Source organism: Sarcophilus harrisii, chromosome 4 (assembly GCF_902635505.1).
Source record: "Sarcophilus harrisii chromosome 4, mSarHar1.11, whole genome shotgun sequence".
Taxonomy (NCBI): domain Eukaryota; kingdom Metazoa; phylum Chordata; class Mammalia; order Dasyuromorphia; family Dasyuridae; genus Sarcophilus; species Sarcophilus harrisii.
This window is the reverse complement of record NC_045429.1, coordinates 429,794,268-429,818,944: the sequence shown is the minus strand read 5'-3', so window position 1 is coordinate 429,818,944 and position 24,677 is coordinate 429,794,268. Positions and strand designations below refer to the sequence as shown.

The 24,677-nt window shown below is 44.8% G+C and overlaps 1 protein-coding gene across 2 annotated transcripts in view; it reads left to right on the top strand.

Annotated features, from left to right (window-relative positions):
• TMEM132E (transmembrane protein 132E) overlaps nt 1-24,677 on the top strand; it is a 119,820-nt gene that overhangs the window by 91,579 nt on the left and 3,564 nt on the right. The window contains exons 2-8 of one of the 2 annotated variants that reach the window (XM_031967599.1): nt 12,638-13,583; nt 16,134-16,280; nt 16,739-16,934; nt 17,942-18,085; nt 21,177-21,382; nt 22,641-22,923; nt 23,228-23,419. In XM_031967599.1, coding sequence (XP_031823459.1) covers nt 12,638-13,583; nt 16,134-16,280; nt 16,739-16,934; nt 17,942-18,085; nt 21,177-21,382; nt 22,641-22,923; nt 23,228-23,419 — 2,114 coding nt within the window. The remainder of the gene's footprint in view (nt 1-12,637; nt 13,584-16,133; nt 16,281-16,738; nt 16,935-17,941; nt 18,086-21,176; nt 21,383-22,640; nt 22,924-23,227; nt 23,420-24,677) is intronic. The other variant, XM_031967601.1, reaches the window with a different exon arrangement.

Here is a 24,677-nt window from a genome sequence, read left to right as displayed (position 1 = left end):
ACTCCAAGGCCAAAACTCTTTGTTGGTTTACCACCACCAATCTCCTCTCCTCCCCAATTTTATAGATAGGTAAACTGAAGCTCAGGAAGGGAAGTAAATTATAGACTTACTTAGGCTAACAGACTATTAGAGACTGAAGGGAACTTAATGACTATTTAATCTGTTGCTTTTATTTGGAAGAGGAGGAAAGGGAAGACCAGAGAGAGTGTATGTCTTGTCCAAGATTACCCAACAGATCTGAATTCAGGGATCTTGTGTATATGTAAATTGTCTGTTCTGGATCTTGAGTACCCACTTAAAAAAAAGGAAATCTCCTGACAGATTTTTAATCCCCTACTGGGTCCACCCCTCAACACCAAACACTGCCAAATAACTATAAATACCGCAGGATTGTCTCTAAAACAAGGAGGTTTATGGTCTCAACTACTCAAATGTCTGCATTGGAATCTGGCTCATGGAGAAGTGGCCATTTCTCATTCTGAGGCGGGGAAGAGAAGAGGTATTCTTAGTGGATCAGTGACCGAGCATCTCAAAAGCTATGAGCTTGTCCAGACATTGGCTATCTCCAGGTCCCTGCCTGAGCCTCTATACACGCAATGGGGCCCCCTAAAAAGGACAGAACCACCCTTCTCTTCTGTCTAGTCAGCCAGCGTGTGCTGCCCATCCTCCCAGAAAGCACTAGTCCAGCCCTTCTCATTCAGGACAGTTAGGAGGGCAGAAGGCAGAGGGGGTTTGTCCCACTGCTCAATACCATGAGAATGACTCACTCTTCATGTTTGAGGCAGCAGAATTCAGAGCTCTGTGATCTTAGGTCTGTCATTTTGTCTGATTCTCCTTTTCCTCTTCTGTAAAATGGGGATAATAATATTGGCATTGTTGTTCAGTTAGTATCCCACTCTCTATCCCCATTTGAAGTTTTCTTGGTAATGACATTGGAGGAATTTGCCGTTTCTTTCTCCAGCTCATTTTACAAATAAGGAAACTGAGGCAGAATGGAATGACTTGTCTAGGGTCACACAGCTAGGAAGTGTCTGAGGTCACATTTATATTCAGGAAGATTAAGCGTGATGACTCTAGACCCAGCATTTTATATCCACTTTGTCCCCTGGCTGTTCTAATATTTGCATGATCTACCTCTAATCAATCAATAAGCAGGCATTTTAAAGCACCTCTCATGTGTCGAGTGCTTTACTAGGTGTTGAGAATAAAAACTTTTTTAAAAGAAAAGAAAAAGAAAGAAAATATATACATACATAGAAGATAGAGACAGAGAGAGAGGCAGAGGAGAGACAGAGAGAGGAAAAGAAACAGAGAGGGGAAGAGAGACAGAGAGAAAAGCAGAGAGAGACAGAGAGACAAAGAGGAGGAGGAGGAAGAGGAGGGAGGAGAGGAGGAGGAGGAGGAGGAGGAGGAGGAGGAGGAGGAGGAGGAGGAGGAGGAGGAGGAGAAGAGAGAGAGAGAGAGAGAGAGAGAGAGAGAGAGAGAGAGAGAGAGAGAGAAGCAGAGAGAGAAGAGACAGAGGAAGATACAGAAACACAGATAGACAGAGACTGAGAGGATAGAAGCTAGGAGACAGAAAGACAGAGACAAACGAGAGAGAGAGAGAGAGAGAGAGAGAGAGAGAGAGAGAGAGAGAGAGAGAGAGAGAGAGATGTTTAGGGAAAATGAGGAAGTAGTAGGGATTTTCTCTCTGAAAAATGGAGTCTGGTTCATGACTTCCCTCTTCCCCTTATTCCCCCTCATAAACAGGTTATGTGGGATGGGGACATTTTATAAGAGGAAGCAAAGATCTGGTCTGGAGCTGAAAGGGGCAGCAAGATGGGTCCATCTAGACCAATTCCCACATTTTTTGACTGAGGCTTGTGGTTCTCTCAGGTAGTGACTCAGCCAGGGTCAGCACAGGGTAGGATTTGAATCCAGGTTTCTAACCTCAAAGCTGGGACTCTAGTTACTTTCCAAAATCATAAAGGGAATATAAGGTTGTAGATTTGAATCAGACATCAAATCCAAGAGCCCATTCCAGGAAGGAACTGTTTTGGTTATTCTTTGAGTCCCTAGTACTTAGCCTAGTGTCTGGCATATAATAGGTGCTTAATAAATGCTTGTTACTTAAAGCTAGTTTTTTCACAGTGCCACCTGGAGTCCCAAGCAGGGGACATAGATGGCTTAGAGAAACCCATCGGAAAATCAGACTGAGAAATCAAGGCTCTTTTCTCCCAACATTACATCCCCCCCCCTTCCTCAGTCAGCGGGCGAAGGAGAGAGGTGGGTGGAGGGGTGGAGGGATGGTTTTTCTCCGAACTGGGCAATTTAGAAGAATTAGTGGATTTCTCTGCAGGCCACAGAATGCAAATTCTGCTTCCACCGATAGCTTCTTACATTAGGACGACCTGTGCTTTGACCAAGTAGTTAATATATTAGCCGGAATAGCAGGCGATTAGAGGAGATAATTTAAGGTTACAGCCTCCCCGGCGAGGAGCAGGCTGTTAGCTGGGTTGTTTGGGACAGGGAGCATCTCTGATCTCAGGAGGAAGGAGGGTTGGGGGGGATAGTTGGAGAGAGATTTGTGGAGTTTGGTGGAAGTGATGATTCATCCTGGGATGGGGATCTTTCTCCTCCCAGTGCAGAGCTAGTTAGTTCTTCCCCTTCGTTCCCAAGCTTGCATCTGACCCCCAGCATCTCAGAAGCCGTTGCCTGTTTTGGTTGTTGTTTGAATCCCTAGTACTTAGCCTAGTGCCTGGTATATAATAGGTGCTTAATACATGCTTTAAGTCATAAGCATGTATTAAGCACCTATTATATAGTATATATATATATATATATATATATATATATATATATATATATATACTTATATGTACCAGTAGTACAGTGCAGAGTCAACTCCACTTGTACTTAATTTAAGTCCCTACTATGTGGTCTGGCACTGTGATGAACACCAAAGACAAATATAGAAACAGGTTCAAATCCAGATTCTACCACTTCTGCCCCTTGTTACCTTGGCTAAGTTTTATTCACATTTATTCACTTCTCTGGGACTCAGTTTCTTCATCTGTAAAATGAAGAATTTAGGATAAATTAGATCCATGGTTTAAATCTATGATTCTTTCCAGAAGCAGACTCCTCTCTGCCCATTCTCTGCCAACCCAAAGAGAGGGACCTGGTTTGGGAGGTCGGGATATGTGTAGTGGCAATAATCAGGAAAAACTCAGATTAGTTGCCACATATCAGGGTTCTTAGGCTGAAGTCCATAGACTGGATAAGTACATGAACTTAAATGGGGAAAAATTACATTTTTATTGAGACTAACTTCTAAGTGAAATTTAGCATGTCCTTCAGTTAGGAATGTGGGCAACAAATTACAGTACTATTAAGCACTTGGAACAATGCCTGGCATGTAGTAGGTGCTTAATAAGTGTCTATTGACTGACACTACCAAGAGTAGATGGGAAAAAAAGAAAAAAGTTAAGAATTCTATTCAATATGAAGCCTTTATGAATTTCATTCTTTGTGTCCCTCCCAGAATTTAGTACAGTGCTTAGCATATAATAGGTACTCAAAAAATGCTTGTTGATTAAAGATAGCTCCTTTCATTTAACGTATATTTTTACCATGTTTAACATGTTTTTGACTACTTGCCATCTAGGGGAGGGTGTGGGGAAAGGGAGGAAATTGGAACACAAAGTTTTGGAAGGACTAATGTTGAAGAATTGTCCACGCATATGTTATGAAAAATAAAAAGTTTTAATAAAAAAAAATAAAGTGTGTTTTAAGAAAAAAAAAGATAGCTCCTTTCACATTACCTTTCCTGCAATCTTATGGTCTCAATCACTTAGAGGAATCTTTCCCTACCAAAACCTCCTCTGATCCAAGCCATAATCTATGCACCAAGATCAGCTCACACCATCACCCGTCCAATGAAGATGACTATGAGCCAATCTTGATCCAAAGGTTCTCTTGCAAAGAAGAGACAGGGATGAGGACAGAGAATAGATTGGTGATTTCATTGGAAGAGCAAACTCCAATCCTGTACAAATATAAGCTGGAACCTTTCTAAAGTCTGAGAAAATTAGAAAGTCATTGTGTGTCTGAGGTTGAACCCAGGACCCTGGTTCTGAGAACAGCTCTCTACCCACTAGTACAAGCCATCTTTCAAAGTAAAGCCCTACAAGATTTCATGTCTCTTTACTTTATCTGCCAATCTTTTCTCAAGACTTTGGTTTTAGGGTGACTTTTAACAAAAGGCTTGTGGTCTTTTGTACTCACTTAGTCTGAGCATTTTTCTGGAAATTGATCATCAGTTTCTATCACACTGGGAACACTCACAGGGAAGGAACTCTGGGTCCACTTGTAAGACTTGGAGTTAGTTCCCTGAGGGCAGACTGCACCTGTCAGACTGGGAGCTCCCTGAGCTCCCCCTTTAGACTAGGAGCCTCTTGATGTAAAACTGCAAGCCCCCTAAGGGGAACCCTTTTTTCTACTTAAATATTGATTATGACTAATCGCTATAGACCACTGTCAAAGACAAAGGTGACATGATGATCTTACTCTTTTAGGAAACTAAAAAGAGATCTAGAAATTATCAAATTCCTTCTGATTCAAAAATTACCAAGGACCAAAGGTCATCCTCCTGTCTCTAACCTGAACTGCTCCTAAAGCATATTTATTTTTTTCTTTTTTTTTCCTAAAGCATATTTAAATTTATCAAACAACCTTTCCTAAGCACCTACTACATTTTAAGCACTGTGCTAGGAGCTGGAAATAATAGACTAAGATGAAACATTCTGCTATCGAGGAGCTTAAAAGTAGAGATATGGCCATAGACATAGACATAGACATAGACATGGAAAGAGATATAGACAGAGACATCGATACAGACTTTATAGATATATGAAGAGATAGAAAAGAGAGACACAAGGTTTATATAAAATATAAAAATTAAATAATAAAGATAACGTCAGAGAAGGTACTCATTTTGGGGGGGCTCAAAAAAAGCTTTTAGGAGCTGGAACATGAACTGAGTCTTGAAAGAAAATAAGGATTCTAGCATTTAGAGGTAAGAAGAGATTGCATCGAAGAAGAACTGTGAGACAGATGATACGAAGGCACATAAAGGGGAGATAGAACAACTCATACCAACAACAGTATTCTTGCCATTTTGGCTGGACTTTAGAGTTTGGATGCTGTTAATGTATAATGAGGCTTGAAAGGTCATTTGAAGCCAAGTTCTTGAATAACTTAAAATGAGCAAACAGAGGGACCTGTATTTAATTCTAAAGGTAATAGGGAACCACTGGAGTTTATTAAGTAGAAGAATAGCCATCTGATTTGTGCTGTGGGAAGATCGTTTTGGAAGATCACTTTAGCAGCAATGTGTGGGATGAATTGGAGAAGGAAGACACTTAAAACATTCAAATTAGGAAGTGATTGTATTTATTCTAAGTTTAGGTGCTAAGAAAAAGGTAATGGCTTTTTCTTGAGGGGAAAGATGAAAAAAAAAATCAGAGGCATCTCCTCCACTGTAGAAATAGTGCTGGATTGGGAATCAGAACTGGATTAAAATCTTTATGTTCTTCCCCCCACCCCACCCCACCCCACACACAAAAAAGATGCAGCATGATTGCACGATGGTTAGGGCAGATTTGGAATCAGGACGAACTGGATTTTGTTTAATTGCTGTGTGGCCCTGGACCAGTCACCCGCTTGTAAGTGCCACAGTTTCCTTGACTATAATGGGGAAACCATCCAACCTCTCCCAACTTCAGGATTTTTTTATCTATAAAATAGGGGGAGGGGAAAGGAAATGTCAGAATAAATAGTTTCAGAATCCTTTCCAGCTCTAAATATATACTATATAATCTTTAAAGGTTCCTAGAGAAGAAAATTATAGTCTCTCTGTGTAATCCTTATATCTAAAGGAGGTGTATTTGAATGTGTCTGTGGGGTGTGTGTGTGTGTGTGTGTGTGTGTAAGAGAGATCAAGGAAAGAAGGGAGGGAGAGGAAAATAGGAAAGGAGGAAGAAAGGAGAAAAAAAGAGAAAAGGTAAGGATGTGGGGAGAGAAAGACAGAGGGAAGGGAAAGAAAAATGAGGAAAGGACAGAGAGAAGGAGGGAAAGAGGGGAGACAGACAGACAGAGATAGAGGAATGGAAGGAGAAGAGAGATAAGAGAGTGTTTATATCTCTGTGTTTGTAGGTGTCTAGGTTCAAGCGTCTCTGAGGTGCACGCAGCCACACGCTCTCAGCTGCTGCTCTCATTGTGTCTGGGCTGATTCCCTCCTCCGCATCTGACCTTATGAAACATTCAAAGAGTTTTTCTTTCCCAGCTCTTTCCCTTTTTGCCCTTTCCAGGCACCCTGATGACTGGAGAACAATTGTATGAAGTTCTACGCAGAAATGCAGGGAGTGGGCCCAGTGGCGCGCAGCCTGACACACACATACGTGTGTACATTTATTCATTCATTCTTTCATCCTTCCATTCATTTAAAAAAAACTGTATAGAGCCCCAACTGTGTGCAAGGCACTCTACGCAGAAGTGTACACTGACATGCTTATGCACACATTCTACCCGAGGATGCTGATGAACAGTCTAGCAAGCCCTAGCCGGGAATTGGGATTCCCGGATTCTCTTCCCAGTTTGGTGCAAAACTATCCCAAGAAAGTGGTAGAAACCTCCAGAGTTCTTACAATTCAGGCTTCTGCCTTAGTGTAAACATATTTAGGATAGAGTTTGAACCCGTGATTTATTTCACCAGTATGGGGAATTCCAAACTGGGAAACTATCAATGAAGGTCAGCATCTTCTCTGCCATTAATTGTCTTAGAGACTTGTCTAGGGCAGAGTTGTCAAATTCACCCCACCCACTACTACTCCTAAATCAAGTTATAATATAACTGGAAAATATTTAACAAAATAAACAAAAATTGAATAGGTATTATTGTGTAATTTTTAAGTCAGTGTGTGGCTGCAGGGATCCTTACATATGGATCAACAATCAAGTGCTTAATGGCTCCCTTTCTATTTGAGCTTGATACCTCTGGCTTCCAAAATTGAGAGGTTAATTGACTTGCTCGGGGCCCCATAACCCCTTTGGATGAAAGGCTGAACTTGAACTTGGATCTTAGTTTCAAGACCAGTTACACCACATTTCTCTAAGATGTTACTTGCAAGACCTGATTTTACCACTATCTGGCCAAATGGCTTCAAGCAAGTCAATTAATAGACTCTGACTGTGCCTTCCAGCCAGACTCACCTACTGTTCCCCATACTGGTTCCTCCCTCTCCCATCACCCAGCCTTTGCTCCATGAGCGGAATATTCTCCTTCTTCCCTGCCACGTCTTCCAAGACATGGATTCCTGGCAGCTGTTAGTGATTTCTCTTTCCAGAAATGGCCATCTATTTCATATATCAATCTCTCCTCCCCCTTCCCTCTCCCACGTGAAGAGGCAGTTCCTGAGAAGGGCAAGGGGAGCTCGGAATGGGGATAGTGTTTATGGGAGTGTGGAGGAAGAGACCCTTTGTAGGGAGAATCTAAGGGACTGGTAACCGCTCCAATGGAGAAGGGAGACAGGTTAAGAGAATTTTTTGGAGCAGAGAAGCGCCTTCAAGCTTGGATGCAGGAAGATTGGGGTATCCCCAGTGAATTAGGCTGAGGCTGATGACAGGGTCACAAAGCCAGAACTGGCAGGGATCTCAGAAGTCAGGGTGAGGGCAGCCTCCTTGGGAACGGAGAGAGATGGAGCCAGGCTCACCCAGCCAGAGACAGTCTTACCAGCTCCAAGGCCGGTTCTCTATTCACTCTGCCAGAGGGACTCTCCATGCTCCCTACAAATAAACAAAGTTAGCCCGCCAGCTGTTCTCAGAATCAGTGCGCCTCGCCTGGCCCTGAGCATTCGCCATGAAGCTCCAGATCTGTCCTTCACGCCTCCGTTTTCTCTTGGCAAAATCTTCCTCTTCTTCTAAGGCACTTATCCCCTATTATCCTTCCATGGACCTTTTATCGCACCCCCAAATAAAACTGTTCTCTTCCTCCTTGAAATTTCCTAGCCTGTTTCATTGGGACCTTTTCATTCTCGCTTGCTTTCTAATTCTCTGTATACATATCATCTATTCCTCCAAGAGTGTAAGCTCAGCAGGGATTGTTTTGTTTTCCTTCTCTTTCCCTCAGGATGTAGCCCTCTGTCTAGTACAGAGCAGATGAATAGTAATTATTCATTCCGAGTTCAGTCCAGTCTTGTCCTCTTTTTCATGCTGAAAGTCTGTGCAGGGGGCATAAATAGGGCTAAATTTAGAAGTCTGCTGTTCTCTGGGACAGGGCTTTGGGAAGCAAGGTGAAATCATGCCACATGATGGGCCTCCAGTTTTTCTATCTGTACAATGGGTATGATCACATCTGTCCCGACTACTTCACAGACTTGCTGAGAGGATCAAATATGACAGTATAAGTGAAAGTGCCTTGTTATGCAGTGGAAACTAAGGTGATTTTGTAATCCAAGATGGCTGTTGTCACCTCTGACTCTTTGTCACCCCATTTGGGCTTTTCTTGGCAAGAATACTGGAGTGGTTTGCTTTTTACTTCTCCAGCTCATTTTACAGATAAGAAAACTGAGGTAGACAGGGTAAAGTGACTTGCTTAGGATCACACAGCTTGTAAATGTCTGAATCAAATTTGAACTTGCATTTTCTTGATTTTAGGCCAGGTTCTCTAATTATCACCTACCTTCCCAACTTGTAAGTAGAAGAGTTGAGACTTGAACCTAGGCTTCTTCATTCCTAGTCCTGTGCTCTTTACTGTGATATCACACACAAACACACACACACACACACAGATTCAGGTCCATCCCTGTGTTGCCATCCCCCACCTCTTCCTCCACCCTTGGGCAAAGCAGGTATATTTATCCATCTTTTTCCTTCATGCTGATCTAACTCCATCTGGCCATCTCCTCCCTCCCTTCAACTGGCCCTGGCAGGCATCCAGATGGTCAGACTAGAGCTCTGGGAACTGGGGACGGGGCTAAGGAGAGCTAAGTGCCACTTAGCAAGCTCTAGGATCCCCTGTGGGTGGATGAAGTGGGGAAGGGTCACTGATTCTGACAACTTCCTCTCTCCTACTTTCTATCGCCCCAGGTATGATGTCAGGGTCCCTAATGTGCAGGAAGTGTCTGCTATGTTACACAGCTGTGCCCTTTAGCCCCCAAGGAGATTAGGTTTGTGGGTCCTCAGGTTATGACTCCCACTCTTTGTAATAGACAGATAGATAGACAGGGAGATAGATGGGAAGAAAGAGAGAGAGAGAGAGAGAGAGAGAGAGAGAGAGAGAGAGAGAGAGAGAGAGAGAAGGAAAGCAATGTAGGTAGATAGAATCGGTATTAAGTCCTTAGTTCTAGGCAGTGTGCTAAGTACTTGGAATACAAGTACAAGGAGACAGGAATGTTCTTGCCTTCAAATAGCTTACTTTCTAATGGGGGAAGATCACACTTAAGGAAAGGTGTGTATGGCCATGGTGGCAAAAATCATAGTTACCTGAGTAGTGAGGAACTGCATTCCTGATAAACAATCTTATGTCCTGCCCCAATGGTTCCTAACTTGAGCATCAGATCAGGATACTAGGGAGGAGAGCAGAATGTCTCCTTGTTCTACAGATGATTTTTCATTTATTAATCCTATTAAGTGTTATGTTCTTGCTGTCCCTCATCTGGATTTAAGCCTCTTGGGGGTAGGGATATAGTGGGTGACTAATAAAAGTTGGTTGAATTATTTAATGAGAGAACATGTCTTTTATACGTGTTTTTCATTCAAGTAATTCAGCCTTGGAAATGTTACCAAAAGTAGCAGTCAAGAGACAAGGGTCAAGCTGAACAAAGAAATCATCTATCAGTGCAGCCTAGATTGGAAGTTTTTTAATATCCTTCCCCATTTGTCCTAACCTGCTGTGTACACACACACACACACACACACACACACACACACACGACCTACTCACACTAACTCCAGCTTCAGATGCATCTATTCTCACAATGAAGACATCTCTTCTGAACATGTTAGAGTTTAGAATCTAAAGTCAAGAGGTCACAGTCCAACTCCTTTGCTTTATATTTAGTTTGTAGGTCCTGTTTTTAAGACAGCATGCTCTGATGCAAAATGCCCCAATGTTCAGGATGTTTAGCCCGCTGGGCTGAGTGCCATAGTGGATATAGGGCTCAGTCCCTAATTGGGCTCCATGCCCTTCATGATCCCCCCACTCAAGTCCATTTCCCCAGACTCTCCCAAGTCATCCCAAATATGAGGACGCCCACTGTTCTCATCTCAGAGAACATTGCTTTTCCGTTTGCTCCTGCCCACCCATGCTCATTGACCTTGCCAAAGAGCCAAGCCTCAACTCAAGGGAAAAGGCCATTAAACTGATCATGTGAAAGGGCCAAATTCTAGGAAAAAAAAAACTGGGTGGCATATGTATGCATGCGTATAATGCTTTAAAATTTGCAAATTTCTGTGTTAACTCAATTGATCTCAGGATCCCATAAAGTAAATACTCCATTTTATATACGAAGAAGCTGTAAAATGGGAATAAAAGATAAAATATAGAGCTTAAAAGACTTGATCAGGGTCTCACAGCTTAAATTTGGGTCTTTCTGATTTGAACTACTGAAATCTATCTACTTTAAGAATTACCTGGCTGGAAGTGAGTGGGAGGAGAGGGGATGGGGGAATGGCCTTCCCACACTGTCCTTAAATGATAGTAAAAGTAAGCACTTCTTTTAGTGCTTTAAAGTCCAAGTGCTGGAAGCCCCGAAAGAGAGGAAGATTCTGGAGTCTTAGGAGAAGGATTTATAAAAAAATGAAATTGTTCATTTGTAAGTGTAACACCCCTTTATGTTACCTCTCACTATTTGTGGCCAGTTTGAGTTCAGATCTTCTTAGACTTGTTTTAAAAACCCCTATTTTCCCCCTCTCTGAACACCTCTCCCACCAACCAGATAACATTAATTATAGGCCATATGTTATGTAAATCTTGCAAAAGGAGATGATTTACTTAAAATAGAAATGCCGGGTAAATAGTTGGAAAATACTTTAAGCAGCATTCTCAGCAATACTTCCCACCTTCTCTTGTAAATCTCCCGGTGAACATGGTGTTGGCAATCTCTTTTGCTTCTCTGGGATTTATCCTGCTATCTTCCACCATTTCTGGAAAACATTAATCAAGCCTTCACTGAATCTGGCTCGGTCACACAAGGAATAAGTGACTGAGCCAAAACTGGAACCCAAACCCTCTAAATCACTGCTATTTGCACCACAGATCTGATTACTCAGGATCTCTTGTATGCTTAGTTTGATGGTGTGAGAATGATTAGTTTAACTAGAGTGAAAATAATTCCATAGGACAGAGAGTGGCTCTGGGATTTCTTTAGTCCAGGCAAACAACCTAACCGACCCCCCACCTTCCACCCCCACCCCCCATGAAGGGATTTGCTCTACCAGTGAAAGTGAGCATCTTTTCTGAAATTTAGTCTTAAAAGGTTGCCTAAGAACCAGGAGACCATTATACAGAGCAGCAAGAAGACTATATGATGATCAATTCTGATGGACATGACTGTCTTCAACAATGAGATGATTCAAACCAGTTCCAATTGTCCAGTGATGAAGAGAGCCATCTATCTACACCCAGAGAGTGGGAACTGAGTGTGGATCACAACATAGCATTTTCACTCTTTCTGTTGTTGTTTGCTTGCATTTTGTTTTTTGTTTTTTTTCAGTTTTTTTTTCTTGATTCGATTTTTCTTGTGCAACAAGATAACTATAACTATGTATACATATATTAGATTTAAGATATATTGTAACGTATTTAATATGTGTTGGACTGCCTGCCATCTAAGGGAGGGGATAAAGGAAAGGAGGGGAAATTTTGGAACATAAGGTTTTATCAAGGGTCAATGTTGAAAAATTACCCATGCATATGTATAAATATATATTTTAAATAAAAAAGCTTTAAATAAGTAAATTTAAAAAAAAAAAAACTTGCCTAGAACATAGTTCCTTAAACTTTTTCCATTCACGGTCCCTTTTCACTTGAAAATTTTTTCACGATTCCGAATATATAGGCATAGAAAGCAGATATACAAATCAAAATTTACTGATAATAAATCATAAAGAAATGTATTTTAAAACAATTCTCGGGCGTACATATAATTTTACTATTCGCTAAAGACAGCACAAATTTGCATACTTATGAGATGGATGTGCTTGTTTGTTTTTTTACTTAAAGAATTAAATCTCGGTGGGATATCTGATCCCTTTTACTGTGGCCAAATTTTGCGCAGTCTCCACATTCTGTCGCGACAGCTTTGGCCTAGAGCTTTGCAAAAATTCAATGATTTGTCCGGTCAGTACAAGAAAGACCATTTGAATTCAGGTTTTCCTGGCTCCCGGCTTCTCTTTCTCTGCGCTATACCACCCCCTCCTAATGCTTTTCGTGACTGAAAGAATACCCCGGAGTCTGTTTTGGATCCTCCAGGGGCAAGGAGACGGGACCTTGTTTGACGTATTTGTCGGGGAATGGGGGGCGAGGGATGGGAAGGGGGCCGACGACGGTGGGAGGGTGCGGCTCGCTGATTGCCTTTCTCCTGTTCTATCTTGCCAGCTTCCGGCCGCTCTGCCCACCCGGCCACACCCATGCCCCCAGAAGCGCCCGCTGCCCCGGTGCTGCCCGTCAGCTACCGCCTGTCCCACACGCGCCTGGCCTTCTTCCTTCGAGAGGTGCAGCCGCCGCCGCCGCCGACAGCCAACAGCAGTGGCGGGGGGGCCCTCCAGCGCTCCGAGCCCTTCGTAGTTTTCCAGACGAAGGAGCTGCCCATCCTCAACGTGTCCCTGGGGCCCTTCAGCACCAGCCAGGTCCTGGCCCGGGAACTGCTGCAACCCGCCAGCACTCTGGACATCCCCGAGAGGCTGACGGTCAACTGGAAGGTGCGGGCCTTCATAGTGCACCCCCGCGTGCCGGCCTCGCAGCCCGTGGCCCAGGTCTTGTTCTACGTGGCCGGCCGGGACTGGGACGACTTCGGGGCCACCGAGAGACTGCCCTGCGTCCGCCTGCACGCCTTCCGCAACGCCCACGAAGTCAAGAGCTCCTGCCGCCTGAGCGGGGGCCTGGCCACCTGCCTGGTCCGGGCCGAGCTGCCCCTGGCCTGGTTCGGACCGCCCGCTCCGGCCGCACCGCCCCCGGCCCGGCGCAAGGCTCCGGAAGGCCTGGAGCCCGAGCCCGGCGGGGAAAGCCAGCAGGCCGAGCTCTACTATAGACTGCACTCCCCTGACGCCAACGGGGGCTGTGGCGGGGAGGGGGTCCGCCGGGGCGGGGGAGGAGCCCGGGCCGAGGGCCCCACCCAGTACCCGCTGCTCCGAATCGGCAGCATCAGTCTTTTCCGCCCTCCGCCCAAGCGGGCTCTCCAGGAACACCGGCTGGACAGTAACCTGATCATCCGCCTCCCAGACCGACCCCTGAAACCCGGGGAGGTGTTAAGCATCCTGCTCTATCTGGCACCCAACTCCTCCTCCTCCTCCTCCAGCCCCAGCGTTGAACATTTCACCCTCAGGTACAAGGGATGCGGCCTCCCTGTCTCAGGGCATAGTCCTAGGGGCATAGATTTAGCCACCCTGGAAGCCAACTAGCCCAGATCCCTCATTTTACAGATGAGGAAACTGAGGTTCAGAGAGGTTAAGAGGCTTGCCCAGGGTCACCTACTTAATGTGTCAGAAGCAGGATTTGAATACAGGTAAGTCCTTCTGTCCTCTTCTTGATTTAGAAAATATGGATCTCAGAGAGTTGTAGAAACCAACAGAGGTCCAGCTCACCAAATGTCTCCTCCTTCCTGTTACCTTTAGGAAAGGCTGAGCTTGACCTTTCAAGAGCTGAGTTCCAGTCCCTGCTTCACCCCTTAATTTGACTTTGGGCAAGTCAATTCACCCTTGGAACTTCAGTGTACTCATCTGTATAATGGGAATTATCCTACTCCTCCCACTTAGCTCATTGACCATCCCCTGCCCCTTTGTTTAGGGTTACTAAAGAAAAAGTGGGGGAAGGCTTGGGCTGAGGAAAGAAAACCCAGATTGAGGAATGTGAGAAACGTTAGCACTAATTAATAATAATGATAATAATAATAAACCAATATAGGACTTTAAGGCTTTCAAAGTATTATATATGTTCCCTTTTTTGATCTTTACAAAGCCCTGTGAGGGGGGTGATGTTTTATTTTTATTCTACTGCTGGAGAAACTAAGCCAGAGAGAGTGTAAGTGGCTTGCCCACCGTCACACAGTTAATAAGTGTCAGAGGCTGACATTGAATTCTGGTTTTCAAGTTCAACATTTTATCTGCTGAGTCTCCTAGTTGCCTATTAATGGAGGAATTGGAGGAGGCCAGAGAGGTGAGCGTTGGGGTCTGTAAAGTTGATCGGGGAAAGTCTGGAAAATTCCCTGTGTTTGCCTCGCCCAGGTTCCAATAGGTGAATTAGCTGCCAAGGTCAAACCCTCTCTCCATATTCATTAAGCACCATTGGGAAGTTGTGAGGTTGATTACATTGACTTCTGTTGTCAGAGTGGACTAGTGGAAGGTCACAACAATCTCCTGGTCCCTAAAGGAGAAGGGAGAATAAGTAGATTTTAGCCGTTAGCTTTAGTTTCCAGAGTGAGATTCAGCAGCTCTCCCAGGGAGTATCTCAGCAAATTGAAGATCTGTTGGTGCATGATCCGCACTTCAACAGCTTCATTTGCATTGCAGGTCAATATAGTCCCATCAAATCATAACTTCCTAAAATTTGAGCTTCCAGATAATGGAAAACCCAATAAGAACTGCCTTTATGAATAGATCACAGTCCCATAAGGATGTTTACATGAAGTGAGAGGATCATAGATTACAATTGGAAGACACATTGGAAGCATTAGTTCAGTCTCTCGGTTTTGTAGATAAGAAAACTGAGATTGTGATTTTCCTAACATCCCATAGGTAGTAAGTGGCCAAGAGTAAGTATTTATTAAGTGACTCCTATATGTCAGACACTGGGCTGAGTATTTCACAAATAATATCTCAAGTGATCCTCACAATGACCCCAAAAGGTAAGCGCTGTTCCTTACTTTATAGTTGAGGAAACTGAGGCAAACAGTGACTTGCCTAGGATCACCTAGCTAGGAAATTTCTGAAGCTCTATTTTAATTTGATGCTTCCTGACTCCAAGCCAGGAGCTTTCTGCACAATACCAATTAGTTAGAATTTAAACCCACATTCTCTCTCTCCAGCATCAACAATCTTTCCACTGAAGAGTACACATTTAGGAACAAAGGGAAGTTCCTTTTCCATTCTCCCAACACTCAAAAAGTGTCTCCTCACCCAATTCTTTGTCTGAGACTCCACCTATAGTAATTCACTCCTTTGGGTCAACTGCCACTGCATCCAGGACCCTCTCTAATCATCCTGATCTACATCTGACATTGCACCCAGGTGGTTTTAGAGGAAAAAATGAGGCTGCTGACTTTACCCAGCCTTCCCTCCCTTAAATCCAATTCATCTTCAAGTCAAGGCATTTTCTTCCTGATGCCCTTGTCCTCTTGACAAAGGACCACAATCTTTGGATCAAGCATTACCGTCTCCTTTTTAGCCTAATAGGATTATAAACTCCTTGAGGGTAAGAAATGAGCCCTCTTCATCCTTGAACCAACTGGTAGAGTAGCCTTGAACTAGATAGGTGATTAGCGGATATTGTTTGAATTGAATTACCAATAAGACTCCCTCTGGGAAGTGTCAGCTTTAACAAGTCACTAACACCTGAGTGTGAGAAAGTGAGAAAGCTCACCAGAACCAGCCTCAGGCTGGTGAGTAAAGGAGGCGAGTCCTCTGAACCCTTGGAGCTGAGAGTACCCCAGATACTCTGAGCTTCCCCTCCACAAAGGAGCTAATTGCATTGTCTTCCCCCACGCAGAGAGAAAACACTTCTGAGTTCAAAGGAGAGAGTTAGTTTATCCTGCCTTCATCACCGTGCCTTAGACTAAGTTTTCCTGGCAAATGGTATTGCTTAGTGATCTCTGGAATTGGAAGGAGCATTGGACCCCAGCTTGACCCCCAGCCTCTTCTTCTTCCCTCTTCGTCCTCAGGGTGAAGGCCAAGAAAGGAGTAACCTTACTGGGCACCAAGGCCCGAAGTGGCCAGTGGCAGGTGACTTCAGAGCTACTCACTGGGGGAAAGCATTCCACCGCCACCGTGGATGTGTCCAGAATTCAAAGTGCCCCCTTACTCCCCAGGTCAGTCTTGAACTCCTGGAGGGTGGTCCCTCTGCTTATCCTTCTCTTCCTGCACCCACTACTGGGGGGAGGTTAGAGAAGAGAGCAGGAAAGAATTGCCAGGCAGGAGTGGGAAAGGAGTTTTAGAAGGGAAAAAAAATTAAGCCCAGATAAGGCAAAACCAGAGATCCTTGTTGCCAACAGAGAAGCTTCTGTTTCTGACACAAACTAGAAGGGAAGAAGCAGTGCGCATGAATACTTTAGACCCTGGAAAATTAGAAAGCTGAGAAAGTTTTACAGCCAGGAACTGGAGATGGGGTGTGGGGGAGCCGGATTGGGAGAGATCCCTGTCCCAATTATTTAGTCTTTGTCAAGGGTCAGGGAGATTGCTAGCAGTGACATTGCTCTCTGGGGTCCCCATCCCCCCGAGGAAGAATGGTACCCGTCCCTTCTTGCTCAATCATCCTGCACCTCCCTAGCAGGGAGGGCGAGGGACCCCTGGAGATCCTGCAGCTGGACTTTGAGATGGAGAACTTCACCAGCCAGTCCGTGAAACGTCGGATCATGTGGCACATCGACTACCGAGGCAGGAGTCCCTTGCCCGATCTAGAGAGGGCAGTGACTGAGCTGACCGTCATCCAGAGGGATGTGCAGGCAATTCTGCCTCTGGCCATGGTGAGAGACACCCCAAGTGCCGGACTGGCTGTGACGGAATTTGTGTATATAATGCCCTTTCCTAAATGATAGAGGTCTCCATGGAGACCCTGGGCTGCCAATGTCCCCCGCCGTGTTTCATACGCAATTGCCTATGTCCGCTTTGTTTTCCCTGATGATTAGAGCAAGGACTGTTTCATCTCTGCCTTTGTATCCATAGCATCTATCATAGTGCTGGGGATTTGATAAATGCTTGCTGATTAATTGATTGATCGGTGAATGTTCTTATATGATTGTGTAATCACATATACGCACTCCCCAATGTTTGTGTGTATTCATGTGCATATGATTACGTATCTATGGTGCATACATGTCATAATGGGCAGTGTGGTACAGTGGAAAGGGCAGAGTATTTGGAGATAGGGACCTGAGTTCAAATTCTGACTCAGTCACTTACTAACCTCTTTAACGATGAGCAAGTTGTTTAATCTTTGGTTCTAAATTTCCTCATTTATAAAATTAGAAGAAGAAAACTAGACAGCCTTAAAGGTAAGAAAGAGAAAGGAGGAAGTGGGAGACAGAGAGAAACAGAAGTAAAATGAAGAGGAAGAAAGTAAAAGACTAAGGGACTAAGGATCAGAGTGACTGAATGAACTTGTGAGACAATACCTGAGAGTGATGTTTAATATTAATTCAATTCAACAATTATCCAGGAGGCCAGTTAGAAGGATACCTCAGTGATACAATTTACCTGAGAATTGCGCACCTGTGGATGTGTGTATCTGAGTTTGCTTGTGAATCTGGACCTGCATGTTGGTGCAAGGGTAGACACACTTGATTTGCTGCCAGTCTGGAGTGAAGAATAGGAGGGAGGAGCATTGAAGGTGAGGGAGAAGACTTAAAAGGGACGATGAGGACGACTGATACTTTTCCAAGAATGACAGAGGAAGTAAGTTGAGGTCTTGATAGAAACATAACAACCTGTTTTTTTTAAAAAACATTATCTCTTTCCCTTCTTCCCACCACAGGACACCGAGATCATCAACACGGCCATCCTGACTGGCCGGACAGTGGCCATACCCGTCAAGGTCATCGCTATTGAAGTGACGGGCGTGGTCCTGGATGTTTCAGCCCTGGTGGAGTGTGAGTCCAACAATGAGGACATCATCAAGGTGGGTACTGTGTCATTCAAGATCCCCCAAGGGAGCAGCTATCCCAATGGCAGGGGACCTGAGCCACAAGGTGTTAAATCAGCATACACTAATACTCAGGGACAAACCTATGTTGGCTGGGGTACCAGATGACCCAAACAGCATCACAGTGGGGAAAGGGAAGGATGGAAGGAGGAGAGTTTCATGTCCTCTGTCTTAAGTTGGGGGAAATTATTGGTTTTTGTTATTTTGGGGTTTGGTTTTGTTTTGAGGAGGATTGGTGCTGTATTTTTGTTCTGATGAGTCTAGAAAAGCTACCTGGAGGAGGTGACCTTTTAGATGTGTGAATAATAAGGGAGAGATGGCTTGGCACCAATTCAGGGAATAATTGAAGAGAACTTTTTACTGTAGATATAGAAGGACAGAATTCTCCTTTCTTAACTTATAAAACCAACATTACAATAGATGGGACAAAGGATGTGGGCTCAAGAAGACTTGATTCTAGTCACCTTAGATACCTTAATAACTGTGTAATCCAGAGTCAATCTCTTTGTGCCTCAGTTTCTTTATCTGCAAAATGAGAGTTAGACTTAATGACTCCTAAGGTCCCTTCCAGTTATAAAGCTGTGATCATCTGTATCTCCCCATCCCTCCATCCCTGATCCAGCCATAAATACCTCAAACTGCTTACTTTAAACAAAACTATCTTCGATATAGCCTGTCCTCAGCATTCCAGGAATGTAGGAGGCCCAGCTTGTGATAAATCATTTGTCAGACTCCCTCCAGGGGAGCCCCCTGATTTATCCTTCTTGCCCAGTATGGAAAGTGGCTTGGAGGCAAGCAGGGAAAGGAGTGGGGAATGGAAGGAGTAAATGGGGAAGTGGAGAAACGGAGGAAGAGGGAGGGGAGGGAAGTTGGCATAGGCCTCTTACCTGGGGAGCCAGAGAGCCATGATTACAGTGTCAGGATTCCTGGCGGGCTCCATAAATCAAAAGATTACATGGCTGGATCTGTTTTCTGTTCCTGTAAATAATTCAGCATTAAGGAGAACAGAAGAAGGGGGAGCTGTGGGGTTTTGTTCCTTCTTCATCCTTCTCACTCTGCCTTTGCTATCTCTCTCTTGCTCTCTCTTGCTCTCTCTCTGTCTCTCTCTCTCTCTTTTTTCCTTTCTCTATCTCTCTCTGTCTATCTCTCTGTCTCTGTCTCTCTCTTTCTCTCCCTTTTCCCTTGTATTTTATTTCTTTCTTTGTAATTTCTTTCTATGTAATTCATGCCATCTACAGACTCCTGCCTCTAGGAAGGATCATATCACTAATATTTTATATAACACTTTAAAATTTTATAACTTTACAAGTACTTTTTCATTTTATCCTTAATAATCCTCTGAAGTAGGTGCTATTAGCACTGCCATATTATAGATGAGGAAACTGAGGCAGACAGTAGTTTAGTAATTTATCATACAATAGTGTCTGAGGTCAGTTTGGACAGAGGACTTACTGACTCCAGATTCAGTGCACTATCCATCACACTGCCAACTTTCCTCAAACCCCCTCAAATGTAGAGAACCTCATGCTCTCAGAAACCGAATTTTTGTCTCCAAGAGATATTTCTTGAGATGACTGATATCCATGGCCACAGAGCCCAGAAGAGAAGTAATTAGACCACTTAATTCCCCTGGATCCTGGAGGCTAGAATCCCCTGGCCCCCAGCCCCTCCAGCAAGCAATCCAAGGATCCAGTTCTCTGAGATGGGAATAGAGTGAGTTTTTTTTAACAGTGTGATTCACCCAGATCTGGAAGGTTCTTCACAGACATTCCCCTCCTCCTTCAATAGTATTTTATTTTTTCAACTTCATTAAAAATAATTTTCAGCACTCATTTATGTAAGATTTTGAGTTCCAATTTTTTTCCCTTCCTCCTTTACCATTCCCCTCCTCAAGATAGCAAGAAATTCGATACAAGTTAAATATGTACAATCCTTTTAGACATATTTCCATATTTGTCATGTTGTACAAGAAAAATCAGATCAAAATGGAAAAAAACGACAAAGAAAAGCAAGCAAACAAATTAAAAAGCTGAAAATACCATGCTTCAAATTACATTTAGTCCACTGACTTTTAATGGGGAAATGTGCTACTTTAGCATCCCTCTTCCAACCACTGTGACAATGATGATCTATATCTTTAGGGACTCTGGGCTAACAGCCCCTACACTATTGCAGGGGAGGGGGAAAGGGAGAAGTTAGGAGGAGGAATCCAGACAGCTTCCCCACTTCTTCCACCCTCCCCACATCCTCCCCCAACACATTCTATGTATGTGTGTGTGTGTTATACATACATACATATATATAAGTTTAGATGCATGTTTGTATATGTTTTAATTCAATGAATTTTATGTGTGTGTGTTTTAATTCAATTCAATGAACTTCTATACAGGCCCTTCTATGTGCCAGGCACTTGTAGGGAAGGGTACTGCACTTATGATTTCATTAAGAGGGGGAGAGTCTTTCTACATCAGTACCTTCTCTTCAGTTTAATTGTATTGGACTTGCTCAAAGTCACCCAGCCAGTTGGAAATCAGAAGCAGGCTTGAATGCAGCCTGGAAGAATATTCGATCTTTTTCTCCCTGCTTTGTGCTGCCATCCCATCCTTCCCACTCCGCTCATGTGTATGGACCGTAGAACATGTGTGTGCTTATGCATGTCTGGGGGTCCCCTTGACTCTTCCCGTGGTCTGTGGGAGATATTGAGGGAATGTTTCTTGTGATTTCAAGCTCCTAGGCAGTGATCACACTTTTAAACCTTTAGAACTGGAAGTGACCATCTAGTTTATCAGAGACCGGCCAGTCCAATCGTTCCAATTTATGAATACTACATCAACTTATCCAGGCAGGGACTTCTCCTTCCAGGCCCTCGGCTCTGCCCCCTCTCCACCAGGATCCTCTTTGCCTCAACCCTTCTCCGGCCCCCCTCCTCTATCTCTAGCAGCCCCCTTCTCCAGCCTCCTCACGACCAAGTCATCTGTTCTTTCCGACTGGGTCCAAAGACCCAGTCCAGGATCTTTACAGCCCAACAAGGTTTCCTAACTCACATCCTCACTTCCCTTCCCTACAGGTGTCCAGCAGCTGTGACTATGTGTTTGTGAGTGGGAAGGAGTCGCGGGGTTCCATGAATGCTCGGGTGACCTTCCGATATGACATCTTGAGCGCCCCCCTGGAGATGACCGTCTGGGTCCCCAAACTACCCTTACACATTGAGCTCTCCGATGCCCGACTCAGCCAAGTGAAGGGCTGGAGGGTACCCATTCTCCCAGACAGAAGGTACAGGTGTGAGCCTGGGGACACAGGCTCCCACTCCCAAGTGGACCTTGTTGAGTGCCATATTCAGCCTCCAGCATATTCACCAGCACACACACACACACACACACACACACACACACCATTCCCGCACATACACAGGAACAAGCATGTGCTTCCACTTACACATATGTTGATGTTCAAGGTCATATCTGTCTATACCCACTTTGAACTTTTTGGGTGGAAAACTTCAAAAGAAAGATTGGAAAAAAGGAGAATGATGGAAGAGAAGTAACAGAAAAAAGAAAGGAAGATGAGAGGAAAACAGAGAGACAGAGAGAAAGAGGGAGAGACAAACAGAGACAGAGACTGAGAGAAAGACAGAAAGAGAGACAAGGAGAGACAGAGAGAACGAGAGCAAGAGAGACAGAGCAAGAGAGACAGACAGAGAGAGACAAATAGAGAGATAGGGGGAGAGAGAGAGAGAGAGAGAGAGAGAGAGAGAAACATGAAAGAGGGCCAGAAAAAGAAAAGAAAAAGTAATATTCACAGGACATGAACCCAAACCTATCATTTTTACTGATTGGAGGTTGAGTGATTGCCCAAGACCACGTGACTAGTCAGTGGCTTTGAACCCTGGTTCTCCTGACTACAAATGGAAGATTCTACTCTGTCTCACACTATTGAGAGAGATGCTGGGCTCCTCGGATAATGGGGCTGGAGTAGAGGATGCTGGCTTGAGTATTTTTCTGGAATATTTAGGTGAAAAAAGGGAGTAACAAATACAAACAAGAGAAGAGGATGTATGGTTGGGAGGGGCAGGGGAAACATGGGATTATAGATTTATAGTCTGAAGGAGCCTCAGAAACCCTTTTGTCCAACCCTGGAAACGCCTGGGGGAGGCGAAGGAAACATTTTCGTAAGTAGGATATTTCATTGAGTAGGGGAGAAGCAGAGAGCCCGAGGGAGAGGGGCCAGCTCCCCCAACCCCCTAACACAGTAAGTTCTACTTCTCTAGAGTTCAGGCAAGTGAGATCACAGAAGATGTGGAGGGTCTGATGGGACGGGAGTTAGCCCAAGTGACCCCTACCCCTTTTGCTTCCTTTCCTCTTTACCACACTTAGACACCTGCACACGTGTGCACAAGCACAAACACATGCACACGCACACACGTGCACACTACATGTACACGTGCATTTGCCCTCTTGTAGCACAGAGATAAAACACAGGGCTGGAGGCCCAGGATCCACCCTAACCCTGCTCACTCTCTGCTTATGCCCAGGTCAGCTAGGGAGAGTGAGGACGAGGAGGAGGAAGAGGAAGAGAGGCGGCAGAACCGGGGCTGTACACTGCAGTACCAGCACTCCACCCTCCAGGTCTTCACCCAGTTCCACACCACGTCCTCTGAGGGCACTGACCAAGTGGTCACCATGCTGGGCCCGGACTGGCTGGTGGAGGTGACTGATCTGGTCAGTGACTTCATGAGGGTGGGCGACCCCCGCGTGGCCCAGCTGGTGGACAGTAGCACTTTGGCTGGCCTGGAGCCTGGGACTACTCCGTTTAAGGTAGGACTTGGCTCCCACTTTCCCCCAACTTCCTATGTTAAACTCTCCCAAAGCTGCCTCCAGCCCCCATGCTCTGGGCCCTAATTGTTCCCATTCCCTCCATCCCTCTGTTATATCTGTTCTTGACTCACGGTTCTGAAGCCATGACCTGTAGCCAACAGAAGGAGCCTTCTTGGGGGGGGTGCGGGGGGGGAGAGATAGGAGATCAGGGAAAGGGCTGGAGCTGGGAGGGCTGTGAGTCACCCGCCCCATCCCCCCACTCCCCTGGGCCCTCTGAGTATGCAGCATCCCATTTGCTCCCCAGGTTGTATCCCCTCTGACGGAGGCCATCCTGGGAGAGACGATGGTGACGGTGACAGAGGAGAAGGTCAGCATCACGGAGCTCCGAGGCCAGGTGGTGGCCAGCCTGTCCCTCTCCCTCCGCCCTAGCCCTGGGAATAGTCACACCATCTTGGCTACTACAGCAGCCCAGCAGACCCTCAGCTTCCTCAAGCAGGTGAATGAGAGATGATTGGAAGGGAAGGACTGTTGAGAAACACCGTTCCCAGCCTCTGCCAACTGGGGCAACTACAGGTGGCTTTTTATTCACCCTTCCCCTACTGCTCCCTCCTGGCTCCAGGGGGCCCAACCATGGGGAGCTGAACTACTCTCCTATTCACCCCATTGCTGTATCCTGGCTGGCTTAAAACTTAATTATGGTGGATAGAGCACTGGCCTGAGTTCAAATCAGACTTCAGACACTTAACATTTCCTGGCCGTTTGACCCTGGGCAAGTCACTTACCCCCAGTTGCCTCAGAAAAAAAGAAAAAAAAAAAGATTTAATTATGGAAAGTCCAGCCATCCATCTTTCTGCACCCACTGACTAGAGAGCACTTCTGGAAAGTTGAAAAATAAGTCCCCAAGTCTCTGGAGGACCAGACACTCAGGTTCCCTCATTCCAGCCAACTCCTAAGCCCCAAGTATAGCTGCTCCCCTCTTCTCCCTATCCAATAGCAACAGGAAAAAAGAAAAAGAGGGAGGGGGAATCAAAATTTGATGCAGAAAAGCTAATCAAGTTCTAGCATCAAGTAGGGGATCTCAGGACCACTGACTTAGAAGAAAAGACCTCAGGCAGATGTTGTGAAGACCACCATCCCTATTTTACAGATGTGGAAACTGAGGCTCAGAGAATTTAAGTGAGTCACACAGCTAGTGAGACAGGAAGAACTTTTGGGCAATGGATTCAGGTTATTCAAGTTCTGCTGCTGCCCCTGGCATTGACTTCATGTGCAATTTTAGGCAAATGACTTATTCTTTGAGGGACTCAGTTTCCTACTCTTTAAAATGAGGAGGTTGGGCTGAGTTATTTCTAAAATCCCTTTAAGTCTGATATCTCTAAGGAATTTACAGTTATTTGGGGTGTGCAACTTTAAGCAAATGAATTATTCTTTGAGGGACTCAAATTCCTACTCTTTAAAAGAGTAAAAAATCCCTTTTAGGTCTGATTTCTCTATGGAGTTCACAGTGATTTAGGTGTAGGCTAGAAGGCCAAGGAAGGCTCGGGCCAGAAAATAGAGGAGATAATAAGAGCCCCCTACCCATGTCAAGGGGAAGTAAAAACAGATTTTTTATCAAATTCTCCAAATCCAGACAAAGAAATATGAGGCTGATTCGGAGCACAAGAGACTTGAGTTGAACTCCACAAAGATAATGGGGTGGTAGGGATGTGATGAGGGAAGGCTTTCAATGAACGGATGGGCAAGTGGAAAATCAT